At 39.9% G+C, this 25,638-nt stretch overlaps 2 protein-coding genes across 2 annotated transcripts in view; both read right to left on the bottom strand.

The window, feature by feature from the left end:
• Positions 1-6,485: 6,485 nt before the first annotated feature.
• The window catches only part of WBP2NL (WBP2 N-terminal like), a 30,569-nt gene continuing 11,416 nt past the window's right edge, over positions 6,486-25,638 (bottom strand). The window contains exons 4-7 of the mRNA XM_036866738.1: positions 25,424-25,516; positions 20,510-20,620; positions 11,827-12,277; positions 6,486-6,563 (exon numbers count right to left, since the gene is read on the bottom strand). Of these exons, the coding sequence (XP_036722633.1) occupies positions 11,892-12,277; positions 20,510-20,620; positions 25,424-25,516 (590 nt within the window). The 3' untranslated portion in view covers positions 6,486-6,563; positions 11,827-11,891. The remainder of the gene's footprint in view (positions 6,564-11,826; positions 12,278-20,509; positions 20,621-25,423; positions 25,517-25,638) is intronic.
• On the bottom strand, positions 6,550-9,806 carry LOC118902822 (ATP synthase subunit f, mitochondrial-like). The gene is made up of 2 exons (XM_036867483.1): positions 9,554-9,806; positions 6,550-6,563 (listed from the first exon to the last, which is right to left on the bottom strand). Exons 1-2 carry the CDS (start codon positions 9,804-9,806, stop codon positions 6,550-6,552), a joined length of 267 nt encoding a protein of 88 aa, XP_036723378.1.

The following is a 25,638-nucleotide window of genomic DNA, read 5'->3' as shown; positions in this document are numbered from 1 at the left end:
GCAATTATGAATAAAGCTGCTATAAACATTCATGTGCAGAGTTTTGTGAGGACATAGATTTTCAGCTCGTTTGGATAAATACCAAGGAGCTCAATTGCTGGATCATGTGGTAAGAGTGTTTAGTTTTTTGTTTGTTTGGCCAAGCCGTCCAGCCTTCGGGATCTTATTTCTCTGACCAGGGATAAAACCCCCGCCCCCTGCAGTGGAAGTGCGGGGTCTTAACAACTGGACCGCCAGGGAAGTCCCGAGTATGTTTAGTTCTATAAGAAACTACCAAACTATATTCCAAGTGGCTCTACCATTTTATATGTCCACCGGCAAATGAATGAGACTTCCTGTTGCTTCACAACCTTGCTAGAATTTGGTGTGGACAGTGTTTCGAATTTTAGCCATTCTAATAGGTGTGTAGTGGTAGCTCATTGTTTTAATTTGCAATTCCCTAATGACATATGATGCTGAGCATCTTTTTATATGCTTATTTGCCATCTGCATATCTTCTTTGGTGAGGTATCTGTTCAGATCTTTTGCCCATTTTTTTTTTTTTTAAGTATTTGTTTATTTATTTATTTATGGCTGTGTTGGGTCCTCGCCTCTGTGCGAGGGCTTTCTCTAGTTGTGGCAAGCGGGGACCACTCTTCATCGCGGTGCGCAGGCCTCTCACTATCGCGGCCTCCCTTGTTGCGGAGCACAGGCTCCAGACGCGCAGGCTCAGTAATTGTGGCTCACGGGCTTAGTTGCTCCGCGGCATGTGGGATCCTCCCAGACCAGGGCTCGAACCCGCATCCCCCGCACTGGCAGGCAGACCCCCAACCGCTGCGCCACCAGGGAAGCCCTGCCCATTTTTAATTGGGTCATTTTTCTTCTTATTGTTCAGTTGTGGGAGTTCTTTGTATATTTTCGATGCCAGTCCTTTACCATATGTGTCTTTTGCAAATATTTTCTCCAAGTCTGTGGCTTGTCTTTTCATTTTCTTAACAGTGCCCGTCACAGAGCAGACTTTTTAATTTTAATGAAGTCCAGCTTATCAATTTTTTCTTTCATGGATAGTGCTTTTTGGTGTTGTTTCTAAAAACTCATCAAAAAGCCAAGGTCATTAGTTTTTCTCCTATGTTATCTTCTAGGATTTTTATAGCTTAGCATTTACATTAGGTCTCTGATGCTTACTGAGTTAATTTTGTAAAATATCTGTGTCTAGATTTTTTTGTTTGCATGTCCATGTCCAGTTGTTCCAGTGCCATTCATTGAAAAGATTATCCTTTCTCCACTGAATTGTCTTCCTTTTTCAAAGATCAGTTGATTACATTTGTGTGGTCTGTTTCTGGGCTCTCTATTCTGTTTCATTGATCAATTTGTCTATTCTTTCACCAACACCACACTGTCTTAATTACTGCATCTTTATATAAAGTCTTGAGGTTGGATAGGGACAGTCTTCCAACTTTGTTGTTGTTCTTCAGTATTGTGTTGGCTATTATTGGTCTTTTGCTTCTCCATATAAAATGTAGGATCAGTTTGTTGATATCCACAAAATAACGTGCTAGAATTTTGATTAGGATTACGTTGAATAGACCAAATTGGGAAGAACTGACATCTTGACAAAATTGATTCTTGCTATCCCTGTACATGGAATATCTCCCCATTTATTTAGAATTTCTTTCATCAGAGTTTCGTAGGTTTACCCCACATAGATCTTGTACATATTTTGTTGCATTTATACCTAAGTATTTCTTTTTATTTTATTTTATTTTTTGTAAATAGTATTGTGTTTTTAATTTCAAATTCCAATTGTTCATTGCTGGTAAACAATTGACTTTGTGTATTAACCTTGTATCCTGCCACCTTGCTATAATTGCTTATTAGTTTCAGAGGGTTTTTTTTTTTTTTTTTTTTTTGTCGATTCTTTGGGATTTTCTACCTAGATCATCATAAAAATCAAGATAAAAAAAGGAAATAAAATGTATACAGATTTGGAAAGAAGTAAAACTGATTTTTTTTTTGTCTTATTGCATTAGCCAGGACTTCCAGTACAACACTGAATAGGAGTAGTAAGAGGGGATGTCTTTTTCTTGTTCCTGATCTTAGGAGGAAAGCACCTAGTTGCTCACCATTGAGTTTAATGTTAGCTATAGAGTTTTTTTGGTACATGTTCTTTATCAAGTTGAGGAAATTCTCTCTATTCCTAGTTTACTGACAGTTTTTATCATGAATGTGTGTTGGATTTTGTCAAATGTTTTTCTGCATCTGTTGATATGATCATATGATTTTTCTTTAGCCTGTTGATATGATGCATTATATTAATTGATTTTTGAATGTTAAACCAGCCTTGCATACCTGGAATAAATTCCACTTAGTCATGGTGTATAACTCTTTTTATATATTGTTGAATTCAACTTACTAATTTTTTGAGGATTTTGCATTTTTGTTCATGAGAGATGTTGATTTGCAGTTTTCTTTCTTTTCATATCTGGTTTTGGTATGAGGATAATGCTGGTTGCCTAGAATGATTTAGGAAGTATTCCCTCTGCTTCTATTTTCTGGAAGATGTTGTACAGAACTGGTATCATTTCTTCCCTAAATGTTCGGTACAATGTACCAGTTAACCCATCTGGGCCTAGTGCTTTCTTTTTTGGAAGGCTATTAGTTTTGAATTCAACTTATTTAATAGATATAGGCTTATTCAGATTGTCTATTTTTCTTTGTGTGAGTTTTGGTAGATTGTGTCTTTCAAGGAGCATTGGTAACTTTTGATTGTTTCTTAGAGTTTCCATCTCTCTGCTTACATTATCCATCTTTTCTTGCATGCTGTCCACTTTTTCGATTAGAGCTCTTTGCATAATAATCAGTTGTTTTAAATTCCCAGTCTGATAATTCCAACATTTTTGCTATGTCTGAGTCTGGTTCTGATTCTCACCCTGTCCAAGCTGTGTTTTTTGTCTTTTAGTATGCCTTGTAGTTTTATGCTGAAAGCCAGACATGATATACTGTGTAAAAGGAACTGAGTTAAATAGGCCTGTAGTGTAAGGCCTTATGTTTATCTGGCTTGGAATTAGGCTGTGTTTATTATTTGCTGTATCTGCAGGTGTGAGAGACTAAAATTTCCTCTGGTGTCCATGTTTTTGTCTCCTCTGTTGTCTTTGTGTTTCCCTAGAGACTGCTTAAATAAGGTCTGAGATGTGCAGTTCTTTCAGTTGTAATCCCCTGTTGTTAGGCAGGGGCCCTGTGGATGTGGTGGTACGGTGCTGGGGGAAAGGAAGAATTCTATAGTCCTACGATTAGGTGTCAAACTTTTAGTGACTTCTGCCCCTGGGCTTTGACCTTCACAAGTGTATCCCAGTTGTTGGGCCCCACCCCCCTTAGTGGAGGCAGAAGACTAATTAGGGCTGGACTTGGACATTTCCCTTCCTCTGCATGAAAGGTTACAGTGGACTGGAGTTGGGTATTCTCCCTCCCTGGGTCAGTTAGGCTCTGGTAAAACCCCAGTCAATTAGACCCTGGTTAAATGATTTCTCTTGAGAACAGGCCATGTCAAGGAGAATAAAAGGCTTTGGGTATAATTTCAAAATAGCTACTATTCCATTACCCCTGCTGGAAGTACAAAGGGTTTTTCTTTTCTCCACTCTTTACTGTGGGGAGCTGGTAGGGCTCCTAGAGGTAGAACTCACAGAAACGTTGGACTCCTCCCAAGGACTGGACCCCTGAAATTTTTAACTCTCAAGCTTGCCTACAAGCTTGAATTGCCTCCAGCAATTCGTCAACTGCAGTTTACATTTTCCTACCCTGATGCTGGCTCCATTGGTGGGGCTTCCTTTCTTGAGTTTTGTTTTCCGTGAATTGTGATTCTCTGTATCCACCTGTCTCTCCAGTTTTGCAGACAGCAGTTTGCCCTGAGGACTTCAATTCTCTGATGGATCTAAGAAGAGTAATTGATTTTCAATTTATTCAGCTTTTTTTTCTTGTTGTGAGGATGGGAATGTTGACTTCCAAGCCCCTTACCTGCTCTTCTCCTTTTCAGGAATCAACCTGTGAAGGGAGCAGAAGGATTTGCAGGCACAAGGGGACAACCGGTCTCCTTACTAAGCTGGACCACATGCCCAGACCAAAGGCCTTCCTGGTTGGGGCATCAAAACGACGCAGGCATCCCCTTCTCCAGGAAGCAACAGAACCAACTTGGGCTGGCCAGGACCCCTCCTCTTAACCCTGTGCTGACCTCTACCACTGCACTTATGTAAGGAATTAGGAGTGTCTCTCTCATTGGTCATCAGGTAAAAGCCAGAAGTCTAATGCCAGAATTGGGTCCAAGGGAAAAACCCAAGCTTGAGCAGAAATATTTCTAAATTAGTTCCTTTATTTATTTATTTATGGCCGTGCCTCGAGGCATGCGGGATCTTAATTCCCAGACCAGGAATAGAATCCATGCCCCCTGCAATGGAAGCATGGAAGCGCAGAGTCTTAACCACTAGATCGCCAGGGAAGTCCCTTTCCAGCTTTATTTATTTATTTATTTGTTTTTATGTATTTATGCCCATATGGAGGTATGCCAAGGCCATATCAGAGGTCTGATGACCAGGGAAGATAAGACCAGCAGAGTAAGCCAACAGGAGGAGGTCTAGACAACCTCCCCACAGGGACCACATAGAGGGTGCGGTACTTACCTGCTTCCATCTTATATTTTAGGGATGGGTGGAGTCCAAGACAAGGTGGACACTTGGAAAATGTAATGAAATTGTCTATCTCTGGAGTAGTCTGTTTACTCCTCGAGATCAGGGCATGTCAGATTCCTCAGAGCACAGGACTGGCTCAGAGCAGCCTCAGTAAGTACTTAACCTGAACTGATCCTTAGGAAGCCCAGGGCACAATGTTGGGCAGTAGAACAAACAAGTGGTCAGCCCACAAGCTCTCACATCAATTTATTCTGGCCCTCCTCTCCATGGAGAGTCAGAGAATAGGTTTCCCTGACTTAGGCAAGTGCTCCATCAAGGGGATTCAGAGACTTCAGCTGAGAAGATCCATCTCTCTTGGAACCAGACAATGAACAGTTGAAGCAGGACAAGTGCAGCACCCAGCCTGAAGCTGAGAGCCTGGGTGCATCCAAGCTGCCCTACTGGGAGGCCCCAAGGGAACAGCACCAGGAAATGCATATCACAGACGCCCTCAGAAACAGAGAGACCCAAGGCCAAGGAGAGGTATGCAACAGAAAGCAGGCTTTAATCAAGGGTGAAAACCAGGGTGGCCCTAGCCTCTTCGGTTACACTGACTTCTCTTTTATCCTCAGGACATAGGCAGGAAGGAGGCCTGTTTTCTAACGACAACCCAAAAATCAGTCTCCATCCCCAAACTGTTTTACGTGGTGGTTCGGATCTCTCTCACTCTGGTTGGCTTGCAGTCTGTTTTCAAGCATTTTCCTTCCTTGAGAACAGGAGTCTTCTCACATTCGTCTGTGTTTTGAGGCACTGGGTATAAGGGAAGGCACCTGGGAATTAAGCTGCCTTTACACTAGCTGTTCCCTCCGCCTAGAGCGCTCTTCCCCAGATATCTGCGTGGCTACCTCCCTCACCTCCTTTACCCTTCAAATCTTTCCTCAAATATTATCTTCTCAGCAAGGCTGTATTACAATCTGCTCCCTCTGCCAATCCCCCAGTTTTCCTAATCTCCCTCACTTTGCTCTATATTTTTTCATAGCTCTTAATAACTTCTGTCTTTGCTTTTCCTGCAGTTTGAATATGATATGCCTAGTTATATCATAACATTATATATATATATATATATATATATATATATATATAAAATATATTGACTGTGTCTTAGTAGAATGTAAGCTCCATAAGAGCAGGAATTTTTGTTTGTTTTGTTGACTGATAAAGTGCATAGAAATGGCACACAAAAGGCACTCAACAAATGAGTGTCTGAATAAAAAGGGAAACCTAAGTTTGGATCCCGCCCTGTCATTTACCAGCCAGCTGTGCGCCTTTGACAATTTGCTCCTCCCTCAGGCCCAGTTTCTTCATCTATGAGATTGGAGTCCAAGCACCCACCTCACTGGATTATGCATGTGAAGTGCCTGGCAGGGTGCTGGGCACGAATAGATAGTTAATAAACAGGCCGGTCAATTGACATAATTACTGCCCCTCTCAAACTCTTCACCTTCCCATCTGTTATGAGTACCCTTTACTCGGAGCCATCACTAAGGCAATTAAGAACTTTAGGTCTGGGGCTGTGATGGGGGATGAGGGCACGAGGCCATGAAAAACCCAAAGATCTCAAGATTCTCGCTTTCTGGTGCCAGTTGAGCTGACTCAAGGGCAGCTGACCTCAGGCTCTCAGCAACCCCTACACCCCAATTACATGGCAGCAGAAGATCTGGAACCAATCTACTGGTCCTGTGAGAAATCTGAGCCCTCCTCTGACCTGCTAAACCACGTTTGACACAGTTGATTTTCTAAGCCCTCTGATCACCAGGGATCAAGCCTGCAGCAGGGAAAGAGACTCAGAGCTCACCAGGACCTCACAGGTGTGTGGAGAGGATCAGGCCACTACGTGCACAGGAAACGCCTCCTACTGCTTGGCACCTGTGGGATGAAAAGAGGAAGCTCAGGAGCAGGTTTCCCAGGCAGAGGTTAGGATTCCATGTCCTGCCTCCATCACTCAACAGTTGTGGATTCTTTCATTTCCTAAGGTCGCCAAGCTTCAGTATGCTTAGCTGTAACATGAAGATATTAACAGATTTTAATCCTCACTGGATTGCTATGGTGAGATACGCTTCTGAAGTGCTTTAGCACTTGCCTGGCACCTAGCTATAGTAATAGTCATTAGGTCATTTTCAAAGGCCTTTAAACACCAGATGAGTTCTATGGGACCCCCTTGCCCCCGGTGGCTTTGGCCAGTAAGAACCATACAAACTGTGGCTGTGAGGTAGGAAGAGGTGAAATATAACCATGCCTTCAGGGCTGTTCAACTCAATCGGCCAGAGAAGAGACAGCTTTCTCCAAAATCGGAAAAAATTTTTTTTGTATGTCAATTTATTTATTTATTTTTATTGGGGTATAGTTGATTTATAATATTATATAAGTTTCAGGGGTACAACATAGTGATTCACAATTTTTAAAGATTATACTCCATTTATAGTTATGATAAAATATTGGCTATATTCCCTGTACTGTACAATATACCCTTGTAGCTTATTTATTTTATACGTAGTAGTTTGAACCCTACCCCTATCTTGCCCCTCCCCCCTGCCCTCTCCCCACTGGTAACCACTAGTTTGTTCTCTGTATCTGTGAGTCTGTTTCTTTTTTTGTTATATTCACTAGTTTGTTTTATCTTTTAGATTCCACATGTAAGTGATATCACACAGTATTTGTCTTTCTCTGTCTGACTTATTTCACTTAGCATAATGCCCTCCAGGTCCATCCATGGATACCACTGGGAGATGGGGATTGACATATATACACTAATATGTATAAAATAGATAACTAATAAGAACCTGCTGTATAAAAAAAATAAATAAATAAAATTCAAAAAAAAGAATAATTAATTAAAAAGTAAATAAAAAGGCATACCAAGTTATGCTCCCACCAATAGTGTATAAAAAATAATCTTTTCCCCACATTCTTCCCAACACTTGAGTTTTTCGGTCATTTTTTAAATTTTATATTGGAGTATAGTTGATTTACAATCCAAAATATATTTTTAAAAAATCCTTATACAACTTAATAGAAAAGCAGACAAACAACCCAATTAAAAAATGGGGAGAGGCTCCGAGTAGACATTTTTCCAAAGAAGACATACAGATGGCCAACAGGCACAGGAAAAGGTGCCCAACATCACCAGTCATCAGCGAAATGCAAATCAAAACCACAATAAAATATCACCTCACACCTATAAGAATGGCCATTACCAAGAAGACAAGAAATAACAAGTGTTGGCAAGGACGTAGAGAAAAGGGAACACTTATGTACTGTTAGAGGGAATGCAAACTAGTGCAGCCACCACGGAAAACAGCATGGAGGTTCCTCAAAAAATCAAACCTAGAACTACCATATAACCCAGCAGATCCACTTCCTGGCATTCATCCTGTCAAATACAAATTGGCACTTGCCATCTACCTCTACAAGGATTAAATCATGTGCTGCTACATCTGCTGACTTTCAACACCCCCTGAAAGGAGTTCAGGGTGGAGAGCAGAAATGAGGTTCTCTGTGCTCTGGGAAAACTGGCAGAACAGGTCTTCAGATAGTTAGATATTTTCAGGAGCTGATTTTATGAGCCCAATTCTTATATCTCCTCAGATCTAGTAAAGCACTAAAATTCTTCATGGTGATGTCTGCTCCTTGTGACTAGCAGTAACCTTCTGCAAAAAAATATGTACTTGATTGCATGTACTCCCCCTTCACCAAAATCACATATATACTGACCTCCCCCACTACCTCTTTGGAGCAGTTTCACAGAGCTATCTGAAATGCTGTCTCCCAGGCTATAGTCCTCATTTTGCCCCAAATAAAATTTAACTCACAACTCTCATGTTGTACATTTTTTCTTAAGTCAACAATCCAAAAGAAACAAAATCACTATCTTGAAAATATATCTGCGGCTTCCCTGGTGGCACAATGGTTGAGAATTCGCCTGCCAAGGCAGGGGACACGGGTTCGAGCCCTGATCTGGGAAGATCCCACATGCTGTGGAGCAACTAAGCCCATGCGCCACAACTACTGAGCCTGTGCTCTACAGCCCACGAGCCACAACTACTGAGCCCGTGTGCCGCAACTACTGAAGCTCACATGCCTAGAGCCCGTGCTCCGCAACAAGAGAAGCCACCACAATGAGAAGCCTGCGCACCACAATGAAGAGTAACCCCCACTCGCCACAATTAGAGAAAGCCCGTGCGCAGCAATGAAGACCCAACACAGCCAAAAATAAATAAATAAAATAAATAAATTTATTTAAAATAAAAAGAAAAGAAAATATATCTGCACCCCAGTGTTCAATGCAGCGCCATCTGCAATAGCCAAGACAAGGAAACAACATGAGTTCATCATGAGATGAATGGATTTTTTTTAAATGTGGCACATATACAATCAAACATTACTCAGTCGTAAAAAGAAGGAAATCCTGCCATTTGAGACAACATGGATGGATCTCGAGGGCATCATACTAAGTGAAGTCAGACAGAGAAAGACAAATACCAATACTGTATGATCTCACTTATAGGTGAAATTTTTTTAAAAAATCAAAAACAAAAAAATGAAACTGAAGCCATAGATACAGAGAACAGATTGATGGTTGCCAGAGGCAGTGGGTGAAATGGGTGAAGGTGGTCAAAAGCTACAAATTTCCAATTATAAAATAAATAAGTCACGGGTATGTAATGTACAGCACGGTGAGTATAGTTAATAATACTGTATTTCATACTTGAAAGTTGCTAAGAGAGACCTTTTTTTTTTTTTTAACCAGTCATCTTTTATTGGGTGTTAATTCTGCATCAGGGTATGAAAGGATTCAGGGGTGCGGGGCAAAAGTCATGGTCAGGAATGCAGAGTGTGCCCTCTTCAGAGGTACTCACTTGGCTGCTCATGTTTAAGTTCCTTGTAAGAACTGCAGTAGCTGAAAAGCATATAAGCTGCCAGCAACATAGAAAGCCCTACGTTGCTCCCTTTCTTCATGTTGAAATACTTGTTGTAATACCAGTAATAACCTCTTTGAAACACTCCAGCAGTTCCTTTAAGGATGAAATCCCGCATTAGTATCCAGCTTGCCAGCTCCCTTAGTTTGACATTCAGGAGCTTCTTCTCCTTCAGTGGTACAACTGATTCCATCTTGGAGTCCTGGCTGTCTGCCCCAATATCAACTTTTCCATGTTGAACAAAGTTTGAGGCATAACTAAAGGCCTTCCCACATTCTTCATCTTCATAGGGTTTCTCACCACTATGAATTCTCTGATGAAGAAGAAGAGATGAATGTTTTCCAGCTATAAACGTTTTTCTATCACTGATTATTTTATAACTTGAATCCAAATCTGTACTCCAGTTTCTTGTTCCTTCCCTCACAACCATCCAGGGTTCTTTTTCTTGCTCCAATAACACAATTATGTCTGGCTTAGAAATGGAATGGCCCAGTGAGACCAAGTTACTATAGTTCTCCATCGTCACACTGCAGTACAACTTCTTCTGAACAAGGTCGAGAAATTCCCACTCATGCTGAAAGAACTCTATGGCCACATACTTGAATGTTATTGGTCCATGGGCCATGATTTTAGAGCTGCAAGAGCTGATCAGTACTCAGGGCTCCTTTACCAGAAAAACACAGAGTCCAGAAAACCCAGACCATCCCTTGCCAGCTTGGGGCTACCTCTGCACAATCATTTCGCAGCAACCTATGCTAGTTTCTCACTTGGATGGATGCCACTTACAGGCAGTTCCCAACAAGGAGCATAGAAAAAGGCCTGAGGTGGAAGTCACCTCGTCAATTGTCTCAATCATTTTTTTTTTTTTAGTATTTATTTATGTATTTATTTGGCTGTGCCAGGTCTTAGTTGTGGCATGCAGGATCTTTAGTTGTGGAATGCAGGATCTTTAGTTGTGGCATGTGGGATCTTTAGTTGTGGCATGCGGGATCTAGTTCCCTGACCAGGGATCAAACCCAGGCCCCCTGCATTGGGAGCGCGGAGTCTTAGCTGCTGGACCACCAGAGAAGTCCCTGTCTCAATCTTTTTAATGTTTGTAAATCTTTAGAGATAAAAATTCTCATTTCAAGTTGCATTTATCTAACACTAGTCAAGTTGAACAAACATCTTTTCAAATGATTCTTGGTCATGCTATTGCCTCAGTTAATTGAGAATTCACATCTTTTGTCCACTTTTTCTTTTTTTTTTTTTAAATTAATTAATTTATTTTTATTTTTGGCTGTGTTGGGTCTTCGTTTCTGTGCAAGGGCTTTCTCTAGTTGTGGCAAGCGGGGGTCACTCTTCATCGCAGTGCGCGGGCCTCTCACTATCGTGGCCTCTCTTGTTGTGGAGCACAGGCTCCAGACGCGCAGGTTCAGTAGTTGTGGCTCACGGGCCTAGTTGCTCCGCGGCATGTGGGATCTTCCCAGACCAGGGCTCGAACCCGTGTCCCCTGCATTAGCAGGCAGATTCTCAACCACTGCGCCACCAGGGAAGCCCCACTTTTTCTTTTGGGTTGATTTGCAGAAGTTCATATAGTCTGACTACAAACTATTTGTTTGTTTAATATATATATTGGAAATCAGTTTCTCCTAGTCTCTTACCTATCTTTTAACTTTGGTCATACAGAAGTTTCAAATTTTGTTATAGTCAAATTTATCACTGTTTTCCTTTATTTCTTCATTGTTTGTGGTGTTCTTAAAGAAGGCTTCCCCTACCTCTAGATATCATTTTCAATGGCTGCATAATATTTCATTGTGTGGATATACCATAATTTGTGAAATTCTCTCTCACTATTGAAAATTTAAGTTGTCCCATCCTTTCACTAATATAAATAATGCTATGAAAAACAATAAAGTGTTCAATTTGATATTTTTAAATATATATCTTAGTTCCTAGCAAAATGAGCATAATAAATGTTTCTTGAATGAGGGAGGGGAAAATGCAGGACATTTTTTCCACACTCACTCAAGGCATGTTAAAAAAAATGCAGCCCAATGTACACCAAATTATTGGAGAATTAGCTCTACAATTCTACTTCTCCTTTAGCCCATCTAATCAAGAGTTGACTCTGCCTCTAAAATCTAGGCATGGAAGTAAAGTTTCATCTTCCCCCTAAGGTTGCCTTTCCAAAGGGTGTGACAACTATCTGAGACAGGCCTTTAACCACATACCTGAGTCATCCTTCTTATTGTGACTTCAGTTTTAGGGTGCCCTTTGCTTGGTGAGTCTTCAATGTTTACTTCTTAGAAGGTGGTAAATGAGCCTGAGAAGACGAGGTAGATGGAAGAGAAGCCTCCGGCTGGGCTGCCACAGATTTGTAAGAGGCAGCTCTATTTCCAGCAGGTGGAGCTTCATATGCTGGAGGTGGGGCTTCATTTCCAGCTGGTGGGGCTCCATATCCTGCAGGCAGGGCTTCATATGTCACTGGTGGGGTTCCATATCCCGCAGATGGGGCTCTGGCTCCATATCCCCCACGTGGGGCTTCATATCCCACAGGTGGGGCTACATATTCCCCAGGAGGGGCTCCATATCCCCCAGGCGGGGCTCCATATCCTGCAGGTGATGCTCCATATCCTGCTGGTGGGGCTCTGTATCCTGGTGGTGGGGGTCTGTAGACCACAACTGGGTATGCTGAGAAGGAAAAAAATCAGTTAGTCATTTTTTAGAGTAGACAAGGAATAAGTAAGAAGGAGGTAGAAGATAAAAAATAATACTGAAGCAAACTGACACAGGAAGAGAATTCAGGCAGAACAATGCAGAAGCCATATTCTTCAGCCATCACCAGCTGAAGGCTTTATCATTCTTGTGGAAGAATTCAAATCAACATGAAAACAACCCTATAGTTATATCTCTATGTTACTTATAGTTGTACCCAGATACATACTTAACTTAATAAAGTTTGTTTTGATGATAAAAAAGTAATAAATGTTCAATGAGGAATATGTATTTGGGAAATAGAGAAGAGATAAATTTTTAAAAGTCATCAATAATTCCATCATCAAAGATAAAAACTTAATATTTTGGTGCATTTTTTGGTAGGATCTCTGTTAATCTTTTTTATACAATCATGATTATAACAAACATACAATTTTTTAAAAATCTGGCTCTTTTTACTTGACATTATGAGAAAGTTCTTTATATTATTAATATATTTCATAAATTAAAAGCTGGACTATATTTTATCATGCTGATAAGTGCTACTTATGATAAGTGCTCCCTGGTTGTTGGAGAGCATGTTGCTTCCAAATTTCCAATTAATATTATAATAAACATGGGTTTTATTTTTTTCCTTGGCTACATTCCCTAAGTGATTTAACTGTGTCAGTGTGAATGGACAACTGTCAAGTTATTTTTCTATAATCCATATTTATGTTTAAGCTATGTAGAAAACACATTAAAAGAACTGTCTTAAAGATGCTCAAAGAACTAAAGGAAAATGTGGAGAAAGTCAAGAAAATTATATATGAACAAAATAGAAATATCAATAAAGAGATAGAAAACCTAACAAGAAAAGAAACAAACAAAAAAATTCTGGAGCTGAAAAGTACAATAACTGAAATGAAAAATTCACTAGAGGGATTCACATTCAGATTTGAATAGGCAGAAGAAAGAATCAGTAAACCTGACTACAGGACAATAAAAATTGTTGATACTGAGGAACAGAAAGAAAAAGACTGAAGAAAAGTGAACAGAGCCCAAGGGACCAGTGGGGCACTACCAAGCAGACCAACATACACATTGTGGAAGTTCCAGAAAAAGAAGAGAGAGAGAAAGTTGTAGAGAAAATATTTGAAGAAATAATGGCTGAAGACTTCCCAAATCTGATGAAAGACATGAATATAAACATCCAAGAAGCTCAATAAACTCCAAGTAAGATGAACTCAAAGAGATCCACACTGAGACACACTATAGTCAAACTTTCAAAAGCCAAAGATAAAGAGAGAATCTTGAAAGCAGCAAGAGAGAAGTGAATAATCACATACAAGAGATCCTCAATAAGAAAGTCAGCAGATTTCTCATCAGAAACGTTGGAGGCCAGAAATAAACTGTCCAACAAGAATCCTATATCTGGCCAAACTCCTGTGAGAGTGGGAAAGAAATTAAGATGTTTCCAGATAAACAAAAGCTGAGGGAGTTCATTACTACTAGACTTGCCCTGCAAGAAATGCTTAAGGGAGTCCTACAGGGTGAAATGAAAGGACACTAGACAGTAATCTGAAGCCATATGAAGAAATAAAGATATCAATAAAGGTAAATCATTGAGCAATTATAAAAGCTAATATTATTATAACAATGGTTTGTAATTCCATTTTTGTTTTCTACATAACTAAAGAGATTAATGCATTTAAAAGAATTATTAGATTATGGTTTTTGGGGCACAATGTATAAAGATGAATTTTGTGACATCAACTGAAAGGGGTGAAGACAGAGGAGCTGTAAAGGTACAGAGTATTTGTATGTTACTGAAGTTAAGATGGTAAAAATTCAAATTAGTGTTATAACTTTAGGATGTTAAACGTAACCCCCATGGTAGCCACACACACACACACACACACAAAGAACAGCTATGAAATATAAACAAAAGGAAATGAGAGTAGTGGGAGTCAAGATGGCTGTGTGGGAAGACATGGAGTTAGCATCTCCCCACAACTAAGGCACCTGCCAGCCGCTGGTGGGGGACTCTGATGCCAAGGAGATGGGAGGAACCCCAAAGTGAGCCAGTAGGTCGTAGGGGGACTGAGGGGGGAGGAGAAGTGGAGGCCAGACAGGATCAGTGCCCCTGAGGCTGGGGAGATCAGGAGAAGCAGGCGGGAGGGACTCTCTGGGAAGAGCAGGAGAGGAGCGGAGAGTGATTGCCTGGCCCACTCGGGCTGGGGAGCCTGCTGAGCTCCCAGACTGGTACCTCCCCCTCCAAAGCCCCATCCAGGCCGCGTGGGTCCTGGGGGCATAGAAGGGAAGTCAGGGAGTTCAGGAGTCAAAATCAACTAAACACAAAAGAAGACAGTAATGCAGGAATTGAGGGACAAAAAAGCTATAAGGTATATAGAAACCAAATAGTGAAATGACAGAAGTAAGGCCCCCATCATCAGTAATTACTTTAAATGTAAGTGGATTAGATTCCCCAATCAAAAGACAGAGATTGGCAGAATGAATAAAAACTCATGATTCAACTACATGCTGTGTGTATAAGATACTTACTCTAGATACAAAGACATAAATAAATTGAAAGTAAAAGGATGGAAAAAGATATTCCACGTAAATAGTAACCAAAAGAGAGCAAAAGTGGCTATACTAATATCAGACAAAATAGACTTTACATCAAAAAGATTATGAGATAAAGAAGGAAATTACATATTAATAAAATGTTCAATACAGCAAAAGGATATAACAATTATAAACATTTACACACCTAATGACAGACCATCACATATATGAAGCAAAAACTGACAGAACTGAAGGAAGAAATAGACAATTCTACAATAATAGTTGGAGACTTCAATATCTTTCACTCACAATGATGGCTAGAACAACCAGACAGAAGATAAATAAGGAAATAGAGGATGTAAAAAACACAACAAACCAACTGGATCTAACAGACATATATATGACACTCTACCCAACAACAATAGAATACACATTCCTCTCAAGTATACATGGTACATTTTTCAGAATAGAACATATATTAGGCAACAAAGTAAGTCTGGATAGATTTTAAAAGATAGATGTCATACAAAGTAGCTTCTCTGACCACAAAGGGATGAATTTACAAATCAACAACAGAAGTAAAACTGAAAAAATTACAAATTTGTGGAAATTAAACACCGCACTCTTAAACCACAAATGGATCAAAGAAGAAATCACAAGGGAGGTTAGAAAATACTTAGAGATGAATGAAAATGTAAACACAACATACCGGGACTTCCCTGGTGGTCCAGTGGCTAAGACTCGGTGCTCCCAATGCAGGGGGCCCGGGTGTGATCCCTGGTCAGGGAATTAGATCCCACAGGCCACAACTAAGAGTTTGCATGCCACAACTAAAAGATCCCACATGCCACACCAAGACCCGGTGCAGCCAAATAAATAAATAAATTTTTTTGAGCTTTTTTTTAAATTTATTTTTTTATACAGCAGGTTCTTATTAGTTATCTATTTTATACATATTTGTGTATATATGTCAATCCCAATCTCCCAATTCATCCCACCACCACCCCCCATAATAAATAAATATTAAAAACAAACAAACAAACAAAAAACACCATATACCAAAGCTCCAAGGATGCAGCAAAAGCAACGCTAAGGGGGAAATTTATAGTTAAAAACACACTAAAAAACAAAAAAGATCCTAAGTCAACAACCTAACTTAAAAACTTAAAGAACTAAGAAAAGAAGAACAAACTAAATCCAAAGCTAGCAGAAGGAAGGAAATAATAACAATTAGAACATAGATAAATGAAAAAGAGAATAGAAAAACAATAGAGAAAATCAGTGCAGCCAAAAGCTGGTTCTTTAAAAAGATCAACAAAATTGAGAAACCTTTAGCTAGACTGACCAAAAAAAAAAGAGAAGAGTCAAATTATTAAAATTAGAAATGGAAGTGGGTACATTACTATTGATTCTACAGAGATAAGAAGGATTATAATACACTACTATGAACAACAGTATGTTAACAAATTGGCTAGCCTAGAAGAAATGGATAAATTCCTAGAAACCTAAAACCAATAACACTAAATCACGAAGAAATAGAAAATCTGTATAGATCTAGTAAGGAGACTGAATCAATAATTTAAAAAATCTCCCAACAAAGAAAACACCTGGACCTGATTGTTTCACTGTTGAATTCTACTAAACACATAAAGAACTAATACCAATCCTTCTCAAACTTTTCCAAAAAACTGAAGATGAGGGAACACTTCCTAACTCATTTTATTACCTATTGTGAATAATGCTTCTATGAACATGGTGTACAAATGTCTCTTAGACCCTGCTTTCTATTCTTTTGGTATATACCCAGTAGTGGAATTGCTGGGTCATTAAAAAAATTTTTAGGAACCTCCATACTATTTTTCACAGTGGCTGTCCCATTTTATATTCCCACCAACAGTACATAAGCATTCCAATTTCTCCACATCCTTGCCAACATTTGTTGTTTACTGTTTTTTTTTTGATAGCAGCCATCCTAATGGGCAAGAAATGAAAACTTATGTTCACACAAAAACCTGTACCAAAACCTGCAACCAACCCAGATATACTTGAGCTGCTGAATGGTTAAACAAATTCTTGTACATCTATACCATGAACTATTACTCAACAACAAGAAGGAACAAATTATTGATACATGCAACAACCTGGGTGAATCTTGAGGAATAATGCTGAGTGAAAAAAGTCTATCCCAAAAGCTTACATACTACATGATTCCATTTATATAACAATCTTGAAATGTCAAAATTATAGAAATGGAGAACAGATTAGTGGTTGCCATGCGTTAAAGAGGAGGGGGAGGAAGGGAAGTAGGTGTAGCTATAAAAAGACAAACAGGAGTGATCCTTGTGGTAATGTAAATGTTCTGCATTTTTATTGTATCACGTCAATACCCTGGTTGTGATATTATACTATAGTTCTGCAAAATGTTACCAGTGGGAGAAACTAGGTAAAAGGTATAAAGAATATCTCAGTATTATTTCCAAAAATGTATGGGAATCTACAATTATCTCAAAATAAAAAGTTTAATTAAAAAACCATAATTATAGCAATAAACAATCTAAAAAGGAAATTAAGAAAACAATTACATTTACGATAGCATCCAAAAGAATAAAATACCTAGGAATAAATGTAACCAAGGAGGTAAAAGACTTGTGCTTTGGGACTTCCCTGGTGGTGCATTGATAAGACTCCGCACTCCCAATGCAGGAGGCCCGGCTTCAATCCCTGGTCAGGGAACTAGATCCCATGTGTGTACTGCAACTAAGAGTTTGCATGCCACAACTAAGGAGCCTGCATGCTGCAACTAACACCCAGCGCAACCAAATAAATAAATAAATATTTAAAAAAAAGACTTGTGCACTGAAAACTACAAAACATTACTGAGATAAATTAAAGAAGACCTACATAAATAAAAAGAGTTCCTATGTTCATGGGTTAGAAGACTTAATATTAAATTAAGATAGCAATTCCTCCAAAACTGATCTACAAATTCAATTCAATCCTTATCAAAATTCTAATGGTCTTTTTGCAGAAATGTAAAAGGTGATTCTCAAATTCATATGGAGCTATAAGGGACCATGGAAGGCCAAAACAATATTGAAAAAGAAATACAAAATAGGAGGACTCACACTTCCCTATTTTGAAACTTACTACAAAGTTACAGTAATCAAAACAATGTGGTACTGGCATAGGATAGACTCATATACCAATGGGAATAGAACTGAGAGTCCAGAAATAAACCTTAACATCTATTACCAACTGATTTTCAACAAGGGTGCCAAGATCACCCAGTGGGGAAAGAATAGTGTCTTCAACAAATGATTCCTGGACAACACATGCAAAATAGGATAAGGGTAGGATAAGCACATGCAAAAGAACAGAGTTGGACCCTAACCTTACTCCATATACAAAAATTAACTCATAGAGACTTCCCTGGTGGTCCAGTGGTTAAGACTCTGTGCTCCCAATGCAGGGGGCCAGGGTTTGATCCCTGGTCAGGGAACTAGATCCTGCATGCCGCAACTAAAAGATCTCGCATGCAGCAACAAAGATCCCATGTGCCACAACTAAGACCCAGTGTAGCCAAATAAATAAATATTCTTTAAAATTAAAAAAAATTAACTCATAATGAATCAATAACTGAAATATGAGCCAAAATTATAAAACTCTTAGATGAAAACATAGGGGTAGATCTTCATGACATTGGACTTGGCAATGGATTCTTAATTTGATACCAAAAGCACAAGTAACAAGAGAAAAAAATAGATAAATTCATCAAAAATTAAAACTTTTGTGCATCAAAGGATATTCTCAAGAATGTGAAAGATGACCTACAGAATGGGCAACATATTTGCAAGTCCCATATCTGATAAGGATATCCAGAATATATAAAGAACTCTTACAACTCAAACAATGAAAAGACAAAGTACCCAAGTTAAAAATGGGCAAGGACTGGAATAGATATATCTCCAAAGAAGATATGCAAATGGCCAACAAGCACATGAAAAGATGTTCAACATCATTGATCATCAAGGAAATGCAAATTAAAATTATAATGAGATATCTCCTCACAATCACTAGGATGGCTTTAATATAAACAACAAGCAAAAAAAAGGAAAATAACAAGCATTGGCAAGGATGTGGAGAAATAGGAACTTGTACATTGCTGGTGAGAATACAAAATAGTGCAGTTGCTGTGGAAAATAGTTTGGTGGTTCCTCAAAAAAGTTAAACATTAAATTACCATATGAGCCAATAATTCCAAACCTAGGTATATACCCAAGAGAAATGAAAACTTATGTCCACCCAGAAACCTATATACAAATGTTTATAGGCGCTATTATTCATAATAACCAAAAAGTGGAAACAAGCCAAATGTTCATCAATGGATGAATGGATAACAAACCGTGATACATGCAATGGAATATTAGTCAGCCACAAAAAATGAATAAAGTACTGATAATGCTACAGCTTGGACGAACCTTGAAAACATTATGCTAAGTGAGATAAGCCAAACACAAAGGTCACATGTTGCTTGACTCCTTTTATGTGATATACACAGAATAGGCAAATCCAGAAAGACAAAAAGCAGATTAGAGGAAACCAAGAGATGTGGGGAGAGGACAATGGGGAATGATTACTTAGTGGGTATGGGGTATTCTTATGGAGTGATGAAAAAGTTTTGTTTTGTTTTTTTGGCCTCGCCACACAGCATGAGGGATCTTAGTTCCCCGACCAGGGATCAAACCCACGTCCCCTGAAGTGGAAGCGTGGTCTTAACCACTGGACTGCCAGGGAAGTCATGAAAAACTTTTGAAACTAGAGAGAGCTGACGGTTGCACAACATTGTGAATACCCTAAATACCAATGAATTGTACATTTAAAAATGGTTAATTGTATGTTATGTGAATTTCAACTCAAAAACTTTTTAATAAAACTTTAGCAACACTTACTTTTAGATTTTGAATATTAGATTTTAGTAACCCTTAAAAACTAAGGTAACTATTAAGACTATAGATAACTATCCTTCAGTTGTATACAAAACTAAATAAGCCAATGGACATGTACGTCATGCTCCAAGGAGAACCCAAGAAACAGCCTGAATTTGGGGGTCTGTTGGTAACCTGTTAGGAGACTTTTTGTGGTCCACCAACAGACTGTGGACCACAGTTGAGAATCACTGATCTATGTCTCCTGGAACATGACTCAGCAGCTATGGACAGGCATGACTGTTAAAGGAAAGTGTACAGGGCATAAAGCCCAGGACTGGAGTCCTCAGTGAGGTTGAAGGGTAGGGCACAAGCATGATGGCTATGCTTGTGTGAAAGGGGAAGGGGGAAGTTGGCAAGAGCACATGTTTCCACTCAGGCTGTAAGCAGAAGTGGCTGTTCCCACTGATGGGAGTTGCCCAGGTATGCTCCATATTTGTACACTATAGTTAAAAGTAAACCTGAAATGGAAGCCTGGTCACTTACTGACTTGCCACTGGGTTTTAGTCTGGAAATGAAGTCATGGACTCAACCATTTTCCAGCCCCCCAAACCTCTGTTGCTTCTCTTGCAGCAGAATTGGAGGCAAGGTAGCAGTGAATAGATCTTTGAGCCCCTGGCATACTTTTCCACCTCCCAGGAAGAACCTCCATGCCATATCTTACCTGGACAAGGCGTCTGTTGGGTGCACATCATGCCCTCTGGTGCAGTAATTATATAGAGTCCTGAAGTGCCGAACCAGTAATTTACACTTCCAAGTGGAATTCCTCTGGCAGCTGAGAAGACAAGTTTGGCAAAATAGGGACCCTTTAATTCTTTTAAGTCAGAGGTACAGCAGCTATCAACCAAATAATTAACAGAGTATTAACCATCACCTTACATGTGTGTCCAACAATGTTCCCAGGATACAAGATTAAACATATATATTGCCCTTGTCCTCAACTGTATGCTTCTTGAAGGCAGTGATTGTGTATATTTGCCTGTGCTTATTGAAGGCCTAGCATAACACCCACCATGATAGGTATTCAGAAAAAATTTCCAAGTGAGGATTCTATCAAGTTGGCAAGATAAGTCCATTAAAGACCAATGTAATGGCAGTACTGAAGAAAGCACTTCTGTTTGTCTCCCTCTGCATCTCTCTTTTTTTTTTTTTTTTTTTTTTAAATTTTTATTTATTTATTTATTTATTTATTTATTTTTATTTTATGGCTATGTTGGGTCTTCGTTTCTGTGCGAGGGCTTTCTCTAGTTGTGGCAAGTGGGAGCCACTCTTCATCGCTGTGCGCGGGCCTCTCACTATCGCGGCCTCTCTTGTTGCGGAGCACAGGCTCCAGACACGCAGGCTCAGTAATTGTGGCTCACGGGCCCAGCTGTTCCGCAGCATGTGGGATCTTCCCAGACCAGGGCTCGAACTCGTGTCCCCTGCATTAGCAGGCAGATTCTCAACCACTGCGCCACCAGGGAAGCCCTGCATCTCTCTTAAAAGGACATTTTTGATGGTATTTGGGGTCCACTTGAATAATCCAGAGTAATCCCCTCATCTCAAGATCCTTAATTATATCTGAAAAGACTTTTTTTTTTTTACAAACAAGGTAACATTCACAGATTCTGAGGATTAGGACACAGATTATACCTTGGGGAGCCATTATCAGCCTGCCACACTAATTTCTGGCCTATGGCATATGATCAGAAGTAATGTACACCGCTTCCAGGCCTGACCCATGAAAACTTCCCAGGTGAGATCTTTACTCTCTTCCCCTCTCTTCTGGCTACCCAAAGAGGTCTTGGAAGCCATGTGTTAACGATGGCAGAGACTCTATTACCCTGGGTCCCTGACGGGCTATGTGGAACAGAGTCCCCTTTCACTCCTGTTGATTGGCCTTTATATAAGTAGTAATATCCATTATCTTAAGCCATTGATAATTTGGGGTTTATCTGTTTCAATAGCTAGCATTATCTTAACTAATTCACTCTGAATCTAAAGTTGTCATCCTTCCCTGTTACCCTCCCCTTCAATATTCTATTAGTATCCCCTTTCAGAATAAGAAATTATTTTATTCACTTACATGTTTGCTTATTTCTTATATGACTCTCACTAGACCGTAAGTTTAACAAAAGCAGGGACTATGTACTTATGTTTCCTTCACTGTTGTGTTCCCAATTGTCTCTCCTAGTGTTTGGCACACAATAGGTACTCAATACATGTTTGCTAAAAACTTAAATCAAAGAGCCCTGACAAAGCAACTCTGCTGAGGCGAAAGGAACCTTTCCTGGTCAAATAATCAGATCATGATGCATGATGGGTGTTTAATTAATTCCAAAAGCCTCAAGGAAGCCCATTCACAAGACCTGACTCTGCCAGGGGAGTAGGCACAGGTTTCCACACCTAAACCATGACATAATCAGACCCAGAGCAGTTCCAGACATTGGGCCAAGTTCATATAAGTTGCCTAAATCCTTTCCAAGTGGCTGTGCAATGGCTGAGACACTGACCTACATTTGCAGGCCAAGAAGCAGAACTTAATGAGAGCACAAAGAGAATCCCCTGAAGTTGCCTGACCCTTATCTCATAATCCTAAAAATAAGCCCCCTCAGTACTGTGAGGCCAAAAATAAGAGGGAACTCAAGACCCAGAATGCAATTGTCCCAAGTTCCCCAGACATCTGTAGCAAAGGGGAACTGGATTTCCAAGTGTCCCCTGACCCGGATTCTTCATAGCTACACTCCCTCTGTCTGTAGGACACCCTGTTATCCAATGTCAGGCTTCCAGATGCTGTCTGCCCTCTGGACCATGAAGAGCTGCTAGTTGGGTACAGCTTGTGAACTCCTTGGCCTTTATATATTTGCACTGTATTTTTAACAGTAACTGCAACAAATTTTCTTACTCCTCAATTTTCTCTAATATGGTTCTTCATCACCTTTCTTCTCCAGCAGTTCACTGAAATCTCTTAATAATTCTGCCAAAAACCTCAAGTTTCCACATGCAATGCACATTTTTCAGTCTTCATTTTACCAAACATCTCTCCAGCAGCTGACAGATGACCACCCAGTAATGCTTGAAACTTTCTCCTCCCTTGACTTCCAGGATAATGAACTCACTTGATTCTTCTCTTATCTCTCAATCAGCCCCTTCTCAATCTCCATTGAAGGTCACCCCTCCCTACCTATCCCTTAAATGCTGAGGACCCTTGGCATACCATCCTTAATTCACTGAATGAGCCCATCATTCACATGGCTACAGAGATGACCTGTGTGCTGAGGATTTCCAAATCAGTGTCTTGATACAGTGCATCTTTGGAGCTCCAAGCTGCATGTCCACTGCCTTTAGCAGCTTGTGTACCTCACACTTAATATGGTGCAGGGGTTAAGAGTGTAGGCTCAAGAGGACACAACATGACTTATACAGTATTCCTGCCAAAATACGTGACCTGAATATAATCATGAGGAAACAGACAAACACAAATTAAGGGATATTCTACGAAACAATAAGGCTGTATTCTTTTTAAAATGTCAAGGTCATGAAAGACAAAAAGAAAGGCTGAGCCCAGACTAAAGGAGACCAAAGAAATAGGACAACTGAATTCAATATGTGATCTGGGATTAGATCCTGGATTGGAAAAAAAAATGCTATTAGAATTAGGAATAGTAATGGTCAATCATTTGAATCTGAATAATCAGTAGTATTGTTTCAATGTTAAATTTTCTGATTTGATAAGCACACTGAGGTTAGATGAGAGAATGCCCTTGTTCTTAGGAGATACACACTCAAATATTTAGAAATGAAGGAAATGATCTTTGTGACTTACTCCCAAATAGTTCAAACAAAAGCAGAAAAAAAAAGAATAACATAAAGCAAACGTGGGGACTTCTCTGCTGGCGCAGTGGTTAAGAATCCGCCTGCCAACGCAGGGGACACGGGTTCGAGCCCTGGTCTGGGAAGATCCCACATGCCACGGAGCAACTAAGCCCATGCGACACAACTACTGAGCCCGCGCGCCTAGAGCCCGTGTTCTGCAACAAGAGAAGCCACCCCAATGAGAAGCCCATGCACCGCAATGAAGGGTAGCCCACGCTCACCGCAACTAGAGAAAGCCTGCGTGCAGCAATGAAGACCCAACACAGCCAAAAATAAATAAATAAATAAATTTATTTTTTTAAAAAAAGCAAATGTGGGAAAATGTTAATAATGGGTTAATCCAGATGAAGGTCCATGGGAGTTCATTGTAATATTCTTAAAACTTTTCTATAGATCTGATTTTTTTTCAAAATGAAAGTTTAGAGAGAGAGAGTAGGTTTAAGGTTCAAATTCCAGCTCCACCACTTGCTAACTGTATAACCTTGGGAAATTATATAACCATCACTGACTCAGTTTCCCCAGCTATACATTGGGGATAATGATAGAACCTACATCATAAGTTTTTGTGAGGATTAAATAAATTAACACATGTAAAGGCCTTGGAACACTGCCCAGTATATGATAAGCATTCAATAAATATTAGCTAGTATTAATTACTATGTCTAAAGTTGAACTCATTTCCTCTCCAATTTAGACTATCTCTTATACTCATTTTTTTTTTTTTTTTTTGGCCACGTGGCTAGCGGGATCCTAGTTCCCTGACCAGGGATGGAACCCGGGCAGACCCCCAACCACTGAAAGCACCAAGTCCTAACCACTGGACCACCAGGGAATTCCCTAGACTATCTCTTATACTCTTGACTATGGTCTATAGCATCATGATCCAGTCAGTCTTCTAAGGTAGAAAATTCACTACATTCTTCTGTGTGTCCCCAGCACTTTGTCCATGCCTCTATTACAGCACATGCCATAAGATACAATAATGTATTTGCATATGTCTATCTCTACTGGACTGTGTTTGTCTCAACTAGATTGGAGTTGGGGGTGGAGAAGGCAAGGGAGAAAGGGGAAGAGCATTCCAGACAGAGCAAATAGCATGAAGGCTCAGAGATGGGAGAGCAAGGCACAAAGAAATCCAGTTGGATTGGAGTACAAAAGGTGAGAGAATGAGGGATATAAAGTGAGGCTAGATTGAATTAAAACATAACATAAAAAGATTAATTGTACCCTCTGGTACATCCATTAGATCAGTGCTGCAGGGCTTGACGGTACCTCTTCCCATGCTTTAGTCCCATGGAAGATGGGAATTAAACCTAAGAGAAGCAAAGGCAAAGTCAGAAAGGAGAGAAGACAAAAAGCCATTCCAGAGGAAGAAGAGCCAAGGCAACCCTACTGAAATCAAGACTACTCAGTGATACATGAGACCGGCACTTAAATGGACAAAAGACTATCAGGTATAATTAGTTGTTCAGGTGTCTGACGGTAAGCTCCCATTAGACTGCAAACTCCTTCAGGACAGGGAGGGACTAAATCTTGTGTTCCTAGCACGTAGTATGTTACTTGGCACATAGTCAGTAGGCTCAGGAAATGCCCGCTGAATACATGTGCAAATATCAACCGCCTGACCACAGAGGCCAGAGGTCTTCACTAGTTAACAGTCTTACTTCAGTTACACAGGCCCCCAAACCCCAAAGCGCTTGATAGTTTTATCAGCATCACTCACCAGCAGAGGCAGCTTTCATCATCAGCTGGGCAAATTCAATGGCACCTCCTTTTCTGAAGGATAATTTAAAAATAGCCTGTCCTTCCCAGCCACCTGGAGGAAGAAATGGCACACACTCACTAAGAGGCTGGCATGCTGTAACAGAAGGACTGCCACAAACACTAAGAGAAGTACTATCCAATGAAGCAGGGGCCAAGTCTGAATCTTAAACCTTC

Source organism: Balaenoptera musculus, chromosome 10 (genome assembly GCF_009873245.2).
Source record: "Balaenoptera musculus isolate JJ_BM4_2016_0621 chromosome 10, mBalMus1.pri.v3, whole genome shotgun sequence".
In the NCBI taxonomy this organism is placed as follows: domain Eukaryota; kingdom Metazoa; phylum Chordata; class Mammalia; order Artiodactyla; family Balaenopteridae; genus Balaenoptera; species Balaenoptera musculus.
This window is presented reverse-complemented; position numbering and strand designations above follow the sequence as displayed.